The 11,842-nt window shown below is 40.2% G+C and overlaps 1 protein-coding gene across 1 annotated transcript in view; it reads right to left on the bottom strand.

The window, feature by feature from the left end:
* Positions 1–2,645: 2,645 nt before the first annotated feature.
* Positions 2,646–11,842, bottom strand: part of SCARB2 (scavenger receptor class B member 2) — a 67,245-nt gene continuing 58,048 nt past the window's right edge. The window contains exons 9-12 of the mRNA XM_006195592.3: positions 11,128–11,201; positions 9,639–9,690; positions 6,784–6,942; positions 2,646–5,371 (exon numbers count right to left, since the gene is read on the bottom strand). Coding sequence (XP_006195654.2) covers positions 5,333–5,371; positions 6,784–6,942; positions 9,639–9,690; positions 11,128–11,201 — 324 coding nt within the window. The 3' untranslated portion in view covers positions 2,646–5,332. The remainder of the gene's footprint in view (positions 5,372–6,783; positions 6,943–9,638; positions 9,691–11,127; positions 11,202–11,842) is intronic.

Here is an 11,842-nt window from a genome sequence, read left to right as displayed (position 1 = left end):
CCCCTTGGAAAAGGTGGGCAGGAAGCTGAATAGCAGTGTACAATGAAGACTGGGTAAGAAAGCAAGCTAAATCCTCATTCTCCATAGCGGAGAGTCAACGGATAATACTAAAACTGAAAATTCCCGAAGCAGCATACTTAAGAGTCGTGGGAGTAAAGTGAAAAGGAAAAAAAGAGAGAGAAATTAAAAAGAAGGCTAAAAGAAGCGCCTCTGAGACTGATGTATATTTAGTGTTGTTTTTTTTTTTTTTTGTAGAAACTTTGTAGAGTTTTTTGATTCTTAAATCTATGTGCTTGTATGACTGATAAAAATAAGAACAAAAAAGCCATTGTGTCTATCAAAATTACAATTGTCCTTGGACCCAGCAATGCTCCTTCTAGGAATTTATCTTGTAAATGACTTGGCAAAATTAATAGAATACAAGGTTATCTGTTACAGCATTATGTATAATAACAGATGATTTGAAAAAAACAGCAGATTGCTTAAAAAGCTGCATTTATACAAAGGAATACTAATCAGCCGTGCAATGGGAACAGTAACGCTCTGTGTTCTGAAAAGAAAGATCTCAAAGATAAGTTATATAAACAATTTAGAACTATATGGTATATGGTATGATATAATTTGAATGGGAAAAAAAGAGGGGTGGAATATATAATTACACATATTTATATAAAATATTCCTGGAAGGATAAATTTTTAAAAAATGAATAACACTGGTTGTCTCTGAGAAGATGACTTGAGTGGCAAGGAGATGGATGGAGTCAATGGGATTGTCAGGGAGAGAGTGTCAAGTGAGAAGAGGCTGCAGCTGAGCACCAATGTTAAGCCCAGAGCAGATAGCCCTCAAGAGAGTTTGAGAGTGGCCCGAGAGAGAACCAGCTGAGCCAAAGCACAGAAATCATGGATGGAAGGAAGAACGATCTCAGGTGCAAAAGAATGGCTGAGTAGTTCTTCGATAGGAAGCTTTCCCTTATCACCATTTCTAAGAGAACATTCCACTTTTGTCACTCTGGCTACTTTAATATTCTTAGCACTTACCACCACCTATTTACTGCCTCCCCTCCCCCATTTAACATTAGCTCCATGAGAGCAGAAAACTTTATTTACTGTATTTACTGGTTGTCTCCCTAGTGCTAGCAGAATGCCTGCCCTCATGGTGGGCTTTGTTCAGGACTGTGGAACGAATGAGCTACTTGACATGTCCCTCTCCCTTTCCTTTCCCAGAGTTGTCTCTCAAGTCCTATGGATTTTTATCTTTTAAGTATTTCTAAAATACTTCATTTCCACTGCCATCTCCCTGATTCAAATTACCATAACCTCTTGCCTAGACCGGGGATCAGCAAATCTGTAGAGACAGAAAGTAGGTTAGTGGTTGCCTAGCGCTGGGGTGGTTATGGGGATTAACTGTAAACTTACATGAGGGATTTTACTAAGGTGATAATGTTCTAACACTGCACAAGTCAGTAAATTCACTAACAATCATTGTACATTTTAAATGGATGAGTTTTTTGTTATGTAAATTACACCTCAAAAAAGGTTAAAATATTTTTTAAATATATTAGCTGAATAAATAAAAGACTAGTTATTATTGGAAATGGGACCTTTATCTTGTCTTAAATGTGTATCCATGTTCCTGGACTTTGTATTCTATATCACTTACCATATGTACACTTTCTTAATTACTGTTCATGGGTATATGTTTTAATACGTGGTGGAACATGTCACCCCTTATTAGTACTCTTTGAAATATATTTTCTGGAACTTTCTTACTCCTTGATTTGAAATGATTGGGTTTGATATGTTACAAAAGGTGTCTCTATACACCTTTGAGTAAGCAGAAATAGGCATTAGGAGCTTCCCCTGTGCCATAAGCCAGCTAAAATCAGATTTGGCATTCCTAGGAAGCCCAAAGGGTCAAGTGCCCTTAACACATAAGGACATTTGTAACACTGAGCTAAATCTTCGATGATTGATCTGGATTTGCTGATTTTAGAAGTAAAATGCAATATTATTGGGATGGGAAATGTTTTAAAGGTAATCTAAATTGTTGGACTAATGACTTCAGTCCAAACGTCCGCAGAAACATAGGTCCAGAACTTCTCCAACAGTTCTCTGATCCTGCCGAGCCCTCTGGGTGGACTTGTCTGCCTTTTAGCTTGTGTTTACCTGGAAGCAGACCTGAATAAGGATGTTAGTGCAGGTAGATTATTTGGGAGGAAGCAGCAGTGAGGGCGTGGGGAGACTGAGACAGAGAATGAAGAAACGATAACAGGAAGCAGTTCCCACTGTGGGCAACTGCACCTGAGGCACCAAGTAGAATGAGCCTGAGAACTGTCCCTCTGAAGACTGGAACACTTACTGGCCAACTTCTGCCCGCTTTGGTTGAGCATCAGTTCCTGGGAGTATTAACCCCTCAGTGCTCCTGAGGGGCTTCCAGGGCCCTGGAGAAAACCCGGAGGCAGAAAAGAAAAGTCTGGGGCTTGTCAGGCTACCAATAACTGTCCACCACAGCTGAGCTGAAATCAGAGGTGGCCCAAGAGGTGTAACTCAGGACTACATCCATCAGGAGGGCAGAGAGCACCTTTCAAATGGAACTCCATAGACAACTGAACATCTGATGACATAACATACAATTTCCAGTACAATTTCATAGAAACCGCTTTTTTATTAGTGAAGTATTTCATTGCATTAAGGATAGAAATAAACATATCAAGAATCACATGAAAGGACCAGCCATATAAACTACATGAAGAATATTCTGGTGAGTATTCTCTTTAACAGCCACAAGCAATTAATCCCAGTGACAATGCCCAGAAGGCTGAGGATGAAGGTCACCTTTTGCAGAACTTTTATCTTAAGCAATTGAAATTAAAAAGTTAGCCTCCTGTAAGTAAAAACCCCAATAAAAGTTAGTCATATAGCACTTGCTCCCCCTGACCATGAGTGATCTTTCTAGAACATGAGGAAGTAAAGTCTAGTGGGAAAAGCCCATTTCCTGTCCTGTGTCAGCTCCCTAGTTTCCTTGAGAGAAGCGAGGCGACCTCTCTCAGTTTGGTTTCTCCCTAAATTGAGTATCACAGTAGAGGACGCTGTATTCAATGACTGTGACAATCTCAAAAACTTTGGGGGCCTTTCCAGGATAACAGCTCTAAGAAAACTAGCATGAGGAACAGTTTGTTATTTTTAAACTAAAACCAAATAGGTACATTCATTCTTCTTAAGCAACCTATAATCTTGACTGCAGTGTATGCTTTTGCCACAGACTTTTCAGAAGGAAAATATCAAAAGTGATATTTTAAGCCAAGTAACTATTAAGAATCACATGGAAACAATGTTTTCAGTCTCCCTGGCCATGCAGATTCATTCTAAAGGTGTACATCACTAACTGCTACATTATCATTCATAGTATTTAAAAATGACCACCTCACAGATGATTATATCCTGGTAATGGAATGAACCAATGAGAATGCACTGACTTACTAGTTTCATTAGTGTTAATAAGTGGATATAAACAAGAATAAGATATGCCAATTATCTCATTAAATATTGATAAATTTTAAAAATACAGATATTTGGCATTATTGAAGATAAAATATTTTCAATTTAGTTTTTCACTCTTTGGTGATTTCGGATATCTATAGGTTTTATCTTAATTTATAGAGAAATTGAGACTTTACTGAATTGTCCCTTCAAAAAGGGAAACATATTACATATTGCCTTAGTGTAGAGAGTGGGAAAATTGAGGCAAGGAAACTAAAGTGATTTATTACCTCCCCAGAGGGATCAGAAGCTATGTTTGTAAAATCTGTGGCCTTTTTCATTCATTTGCTTGTACTGAAATCCAATTTTTAAACAAAAAATCCTGTAGAATGATTCAGTGGTTAAGAAATTCTCTGTGCTCTTTGCCAGATAACTGTACAGGCTTCTCAATCAAAAATGAATAATGAACATTAAGAATCAAATACAATGCCCTTAAATATGCTTGAATTCTGTGACATCATGGTTCCCAATCCTCTGATTTGGGTTACACTGAAAGCTAAGAGGTCTAAAGAGAGGTGGCTCTGCTTCTGGTCCCACGGAACTTTTCTTAAAAGCACTTCCTGTGCAGTATTTTAAAACAACACTGTCACTCTGTCAGCAGAATGACTGTCACAGGAAGTACAGGGCACATTTTTTTTTCTATTCAGTGAGCCACAAAATATCAGAACAAACTGAATCTGAGGAAAGAATAACAACTTATAAAAACAACTCCAAAGTTACCAAGAAGAGTGTCCTGGAAGAAATGTCTCTTTAGTGTAGTCAGACTTCCTGAAATTTAATTGTAACTTACGCTGTGGATAGATGAATTTCCTATGTTCATAAGTAACTTTACAAATAATCACTCAAGAGTATTCTAATTAATACAGTCATATTTGGTAAGGGTGATTGAGGGAAGAAAAAATACCAGTCACTGATTACATTCTCCCAGAAATGCCTTTCCACGTCAAGATCAGTTTGACTGAAAAAATAACAAACTATTCACAAATGTCATAATTAGCATTCTATTCTATATATGAAATATCTGTACTTGTCCTCACCAACATTATTTATGCATTCTCTCAATTCACAAAAGAATAGTAAAAATATCCTCAGGTGTTTATCACTATCAACTCACAGGTACCACCCCACTGCACATCTCACCCCACCCAACCCCTTCCCTGCTTAATTCCTAACCTATATGAAAGTCATCAGAAGACTAAATTATTTCCTGGAGGAATTATGAACTAAAGATTAGTAAGAAACACTAATGTCCCTTTTCAAAAGAGGAAATTAGGTGCATTTGAATGGTACTGAATGAGTTTTAGTATTTTACCCTGCATTCCGAACTCTTTTTGTCTCTTGAGGATGCAGTGCATGGAGGAAAACAACTTGAAATAGTACTTATGCATTTTGAGCACAAAGTCTGGTGAGTGAAACATACTGAATAAGGTTAGATCAGGTAGCATTAACAAGGGATGTGGAGACATTATAACCACGACAGTGGTCACAAAATTCTGGAGCTACCAGCACCCAACAATGGAAAAATTACTATACAAGAATTTATTAAATACTTGCTAGACACGTGAAGAACAAAATAGTTTGTCAGGGACCACAGGATCTTGTAAAGCCTAACGGCCAACCATGTCAGCCTGCTCTTGGCCCTCTGCCCGACGGCCCTCATCACACGCCAGCACAGGGTCTCCTCTCTCCTCTCACACCAGGTGACATGCCGGTGAGGACGCAGACAGTTGGCCCACGCTGTGGTCCAGGTCACGACAGCTCCCTTGCTTCCTTCACCAAGTGCAGCCGACCGTTAGGTTCGTATGAGGGGCGCTCTTTCGTCTGCAGTTCCCTGAGACTCAGAAGAAAGAGGACAGTGAGGCTGAATGGTCACATCACCAACTTCCCCCTGGATGTGCAGAGTTTTGGGAAGGGGTGGAGGAAGGTGGAAGGAGGAAGAACATCATCCACTCACCTTCTCCTGACCTGCTTCCTCTGGCTCTTTCTTTATCATTCAACCCTAATCCTCTGACACCCCCTCCCCCACCAGGGCAGTACTCTTCCCTGTGTTGACCTGGACCATAACCCTCATTGCACTCTATTGAATTGGCCTCCTTCCTAGTTGGAAATCCATCAAAGAACAATGTCTCAGAAGTGGTGGGTGGTCAGTCACCACGCGCTTGTTGAACACGTGAAGACAGTTACTGCAGGAGCAGTCATCATGTTGATACGGGCTCTCACCTGTGCTGATGCAAATCTCAGCGACAGTACATCCACCTTGCAGTGACTGTAACAGCCACAGACAGAGTGGCAAAATAGTTGCCTCCCACCTAATTCACACCAATGTAATGGGCATGGGTTGAGAGGAACCACAGAAGAACGCAGAAACAGGGAAATCTGAGCTAGTATGAGTTAGATGGTTTCAGCCTGTGTTATTTCCGGCTTCACCTTTACCTCAGACACTTAATTGTGGCCGTGAGGAAGGGAAAAAGCCTTTGTTGCAAAAAGAATCTTTTTGAGAATTTAAGAAAGTCTCTTTGAAGATGTTGAGACCCCTGGGTTGGCCTGCTGGTCACTCAGGGAGGCCAACCTGTTTATCCCATCCATTTGGTGGAAGGAGGAAGTTACCATCCCTCCACGAAGGTAACTACTCCCCTGCACCCGTCATTTATTATGCAATGATGACTCAGTAGTAAGTACCTTCTGATACACCAGGGATTCTTTCCAAGCAGATCTCTGACTGCTCTATAATTAGGGAGCTGTTTCATCAGATAACTAATATTTCTTGAGCTCTTACTAAATGCCAGCACTTGGCCACGTGCTTTGTATTTACTATATCATCAAATCCTCACTAAAAACTCCTAAGGGAAGCTCTATCATAACCGGTCACATGGCTATTACGTGGCAGAACTTGCATTTGAACCTGGGCAGTCCAACACCAAAGGCCAGGTGCTTAGCTGGTATACAATCTCCCTCTTCTTTCAGATTATTTTCAAAGACATAATGCTTACTCCCAGCAATTCCATTCCCACCAAGAGCACCCGAAATCCTGGACAGTACCCTTCTATCACCCCTCCTTCTTTGACATACTTCCCTTGCCTCTCGTTCGGCCCAGCAGTAATATAACCATGAAATTACCACACCCAGTATAAAAACCACAGAATCCACCCTAGTGAGCCTGCTGACAACCCATCAGTGAAGCACAGCTGAAGTCCTCAGGGAAGGTTATCCCGTAAGGGAGATGTTCTTCCAGCCACTGCTGACCTCATCCATGGATCCCTGTCCTCTGCACGCAAGCCAGGTGAAGACCAGACCAAAGAACACACCCAGCGCCATGACAATGTAGGGGATGTTGATGATGATGGAAGTCGTGTTAATCACAGACTTCAGTCGACTTGCAGTCTCTTGGTCAATGAGAACACTCTGGGAGGGGAACAAGAAAACAGTATTCCCTTGATTACCGAATATTCACAGTATAACTTTTTTGTGGTATCTTTCTTCCAAATCATTAAATACAATTTGGGTCTGTCCTCCTGTTTAGCAAACCAGAGATACTGAAAATCCATTTATAAATTAGAGTAACTAGAGGGGGCATTTATTCATTAACATCTTCCCTTTTCTCCTGAAGATATGTTTTACTCCCAGAATTGGTGGGAAAAAGGAGGGGAAAAGAATTCAGAAATATTGAGAGAATATCAGCTTTTGTTTACTATCAGACAACTCTAACTCATCCTTCAAAATCCAGCTCAGTACAACTTCCTTTCAGAAGTTTGTCCATCTCACATTCTAAAATCCTCCATCACTGTCTTCACATTCTGCGTTGTGTCTCTTTACCTGTTTGTCTCTTCCTGACTGTGAGGTTCCTGAAGGCAAGACTTTTATTTCAGTCAACTCAATACCGGGTATAACACCACCCAACATAGGAGGTGCTCAGTTAATGTCAGTTGATTAGATGAATGAATGAATGAAATTTTCCAACAATGGCATATGGAAAGCATCATTTCTCTCTTGGCCAGATCTATACTAATCAGGACCAGAATTTTCGACAGAAAGTGTTAGGGAAGACTTGAGGTTAACCAGAGTTACAGAGGGTGCTGATAACTAAGGAAATATTCTACAATAACACTTTCTGTATGAATGGCAAAGGCATTAACATCTTAAACTGTCATGGGTGAGGTATCTGAAGAGCTTAATTCCATAAAAATTATTAGCAACAATTGGGACTTTGGGCTTAACTTTAGTTCAATATGCAGGGAAAGGCCCATCAGGGTCAGAGTTTCCACCTCTGGAAAAAGGGGGTGAGATAGCAGTCTCCCAGCTCACTTCCAAGTCTAATGTTTTATTTTTCTAGAGAAGAGAAAAATCAAGTTCTTTCTGGGAGGGAGCAAAAGCATGAGGTTTCACTCCCTCATTCCCTGGACTCAGTCTAGTCTTTAACAAAAACTCAAGGCAAAAGTTCAGGTAGAGGGGACTTCAGATAAGCCACAGCTATGGCCATAAGCTGGCAGAACAGGGCCTGTCCACATTTTCGAAAAGCCCTACTTCCATGGCCTGCCCCACAAATAACAGTGATGACCAAGGAGCCATTGCAAATAGGTCCTATAAAGTGGTAAATATTGCCTGAATTTGTCCTTTGAAACAATAAAAGCCTTGTCTTAGAACTGTAACCCCAAACCCTTCAATAGTTTATCAATGTGGCTACCAATGCAATGCTAAATGAGAAAAAGAAAGACATAGAATTGTACCTACAATGTGGTCTCAACTATGTAATATCAAAACCAGAAAAATACCGAGGTGACATGAGCAGGTATCAACTGCATTTTCTCTGAGGGATGGGCTTGCTCACCAAGCGATTTACTTCTTAAATACTATTTTTAATTTCCCAAGAGTTCTATGAAAAACATGTCACTTTTACAAAATGCAAAGCATCAACTTTTTTTTTTTTTACAAAGCTGTTATTGGAAAAAATTTTACAACACACTGTTGAGGAAAATAAAGCAAGTTAAAAATAACATGCTACTCTGGCTCAGGTTTGTGAAGTCATTCAAATTTTCCCTTTTCTTGCTAATCTTTCTTCCCAAATTTTCTGCAAAGAACAAGTATTTTTAGGGAAGAGAGAAAAATAATAAAAACTTTTTTTTTTAATGGAGGCACTGGGGATTGCTAAGCATGCACTCTACCACTGAGCTATTACCCTCCCCACCAATAAAAACTTTTTAAAATGCTGCTGTTAACAACAGAAGCCAGCTGACCAAGAACTTATTGAGGGTGAAAAATCCTGTAGTTTTCCCTTCAAAACTGGGTAAAAAAGAAAAGGGAAATTGAGGAGATATAACTACAGTAACTATAATACGTGATTCAGAAAAGAATTTATCACAGGTATCAAATAGTGTTTTCTGAACTTTCAGAATATGTTTTATTTATAAAACTTCAATTTATGCCTAAGAATTAGGGATAGCATTTCTGTAGGTACACTAAGTAAGAAATATTTCTTCAGAGAAACTCCTTTTGTTTGGACTTAGGATCTGTTTCTGTAATTTATGATGTATGCATGCTTACCAGAAAGTAGAAAAAACTCTAGGCTGTGATGAAAGACAAAGCAACCACATATCACTGCAATTAATGGGCATGTGTTACACTTTATTTAACTGTTTCTTCAACCACCTTACATGAAATTTTCATGTAATGAAAATTTTTACTTTCTTTTTCTCCTTAACTAATGATTGGTAAACTGATAACCTTTTTTTCCCTTTTTAAACAAACTGGCAAATTCTTGACGATGGAGGAGAGGCTAAGAAAAGTTTAACTGGACATCTATCTGAGTGCTGGCTCTTGGTTCTTTTTCAACAGTGTCTGACCTTGCTTCATTTACCTTTGCATTTTGTTTCTTATATAACTTGCTTCCCAGAAAGGAGTTTCTTTCTGTCATTTTCAAACCTCAGACACAGGCAGCTTCATGTAAACATATAAACAGAAATTTCCTGAAGACAAACAGATTTTAAAAAATCATGTTTGTCCCTTTCTCACATCTTAAATTACACAGTCACATGCAGACACCCTATGGGAAGTTTCCCAAGCTTCCACAGGTAAAACACACCCATTTCCCTCCCAGGACTCACCTCATTGATATACATCACTGGGAAAACCAGGGTTCTAATGTTTCCTGTTTCACTACAAAGACAAAAAATGAGATTATTTTATAGACATCCTCATTATGATAGTACACTGGTCTGGTGAGACAAGTTTGTATACGAAAGTTCCAGCACACGTAGTTCATTAAATTACCTGGAATTTATGCAGTCTTCTTAATCATCTTTGCAAACATATATCAACCAGAAGTTCTATTACAAACTGTCAGTCTAGCAATTTGAAGTGGTGCATATTTATGTGAAGTGTTTTTACCAAAACACAGGATGCCAGAAAAGCAAATTCATCAAAATGATTACTGTACTGCCAAGAGTTATGAGGGGAGGCTGCAGCAGAACAACGCTGTCATTTCTCGGAATGTTTTATAACCAGGTTGCTAAGTACTATCTTCATAAGCTCCTGGAGCAATCACTTACTGAGCATTTACTATGCACCAGCTGTGCACCGGGTATCTTGGGAACATTACCTCATTTAGTAGTCCCATGCAGTAGGTATGGCTGTCCCAGGTTTAAGACAAGGAAATGATGGCTCGGAGTAATCTGCCCAGGACCACCACGCATAAGTGGTGGAGCCAGAATTCTAATTCCATTTTGATTCAACAGCTCTAGATTGTAAATTATCTTCCCTCAGAAATACACACACAAGTGGCAAAATGCATTCTTACAAACCACATTTGCTTTCTACAAAGATCCATAATGTGGGCTTAAATCTGGCAAATTCCATGGGGGAAACCAACCAAGTTTGGTTGATAGATACGCAGACAGAAAGGTTAGATAGATAGATAGATAGATAGATAGATAGATAGATAGATAGATAGATGATATTTTGGATATGTATCATAGTTTTGCATCCAGTTTTTTCATTCAACATTAAATCATAAGCATTTTCTCAATTTCCACTGAAAAGTCTGAGCAGATCATACTTAGGAGTCCTAATTAAGTAGTGGTTTTTAGATGGAGTGTGGGGAGACTGGACCCAAGAGAGTATTTAACCCTCCATGGGAGAGCCTGTGACTGGCTGGGTGAGAGCAGTGGAAAGAAAGGAGGGGAGGCAGCCAGAGTCATGGTGCAGGAGGAAATGCTTAGCAGGACAGGTCAGAGCAGACTCTGCAGCCTTACTAGCTGTGTAAGTTCTAGCAGGTTATTAAACCTCGATTTGCCTCAGTTTCCTCATCTGCAAAATGGGGATAATACAGGGTTATTGTGAGGAATAAATGAGTTAATATACATAAAGTACTCAGAACAAGGCCTGACTCATGGGAAGTGTTCCATATGTGTTTGATTATATAAAATAAGTACATTCCAACACCAAGGCAGTCCATGAAAATGTGGATCATACCTCATCCCTGAAGCTTAGAGGTGAGCAGAGTTAGAAGCGGGCTATACTCCTCCCGACATCAACCCTACCAAGAAATCAATGTAGCAAAACAACTCTTTGCCTCTAGAAAGAAGCAAAACTTACATAAAGTCATCTAACTTCTTGACATAAACGTTGATTTGGAACCTCTTGGCTGCTCTTAGGATAATTCCAGTCAACTGCAAATCAGAGAAGCAGAAAATAAAAACATTAGGACTTATGAAAATCACACAGAGGTTTTTTTCAAGAGCATGGTTTCTGTGTGGTTCTGATAAACAGGGTGGCTGCTGCCACGCTTACTAGGCAGAGCGGAACAAGGGACAACTGTTCCCTGGGACAGACTGAGAACTGTGGATTGTGTTACGTGTCTGGTAGACCAATGTTCCTCACAGTTTATTACACATGTGAGTTCTTGGAGACCTTGTTAAAATGCAGATTCTGATTCAGTAGGTCTGGAGCAGGGGCTGAGACTGGGCATTTCTAACAAGCTCCCAGAATGCTGTCACTTTGAACAGCAAAGCCCTAGGGGACCCTAGCAGGAGGGGGATCCAATATATCCCCTCCTGTCGGGTCTGGGAATCCAGGTGGATGGATGTGGGCACGGCCAGTGAATGGTGCCCACACATGGCCAGGCCCACCCAGCAGAGCCCAGAGGACAGGTGCAGCATCTCCCCGACGGCAGCCCCATCTTTGCACCAACACTGTGGGGCTGTGCCTTGCCCTGGGGACAGGCACCTGAGAAGAGCTGAGCTGCTGAAAAGGAACTGACTGATGGCTAAGAGAGAAAAGGGAGAAAGCCACACCTGACCCAATTCACAAA

This window comes from Camelus ferus, chromosome 2 (genome assembly GCF_009834535.1).
Source record: "Camelus ferus isolate YT-003-E chromosome 2, BCGSAC_Cfer_1.0, whole genome shotgun sequence".
In the NCBI taxonomy this organism is placed as follows: Eukaryota; Metazoa; Chordata; class Mammalia; order Artiodactyla; family Camelidae; genus Camelus; species Camelus ferus.
This window is presented reverse-complemented; position numbering and strand designations above follow the sequence as displayed.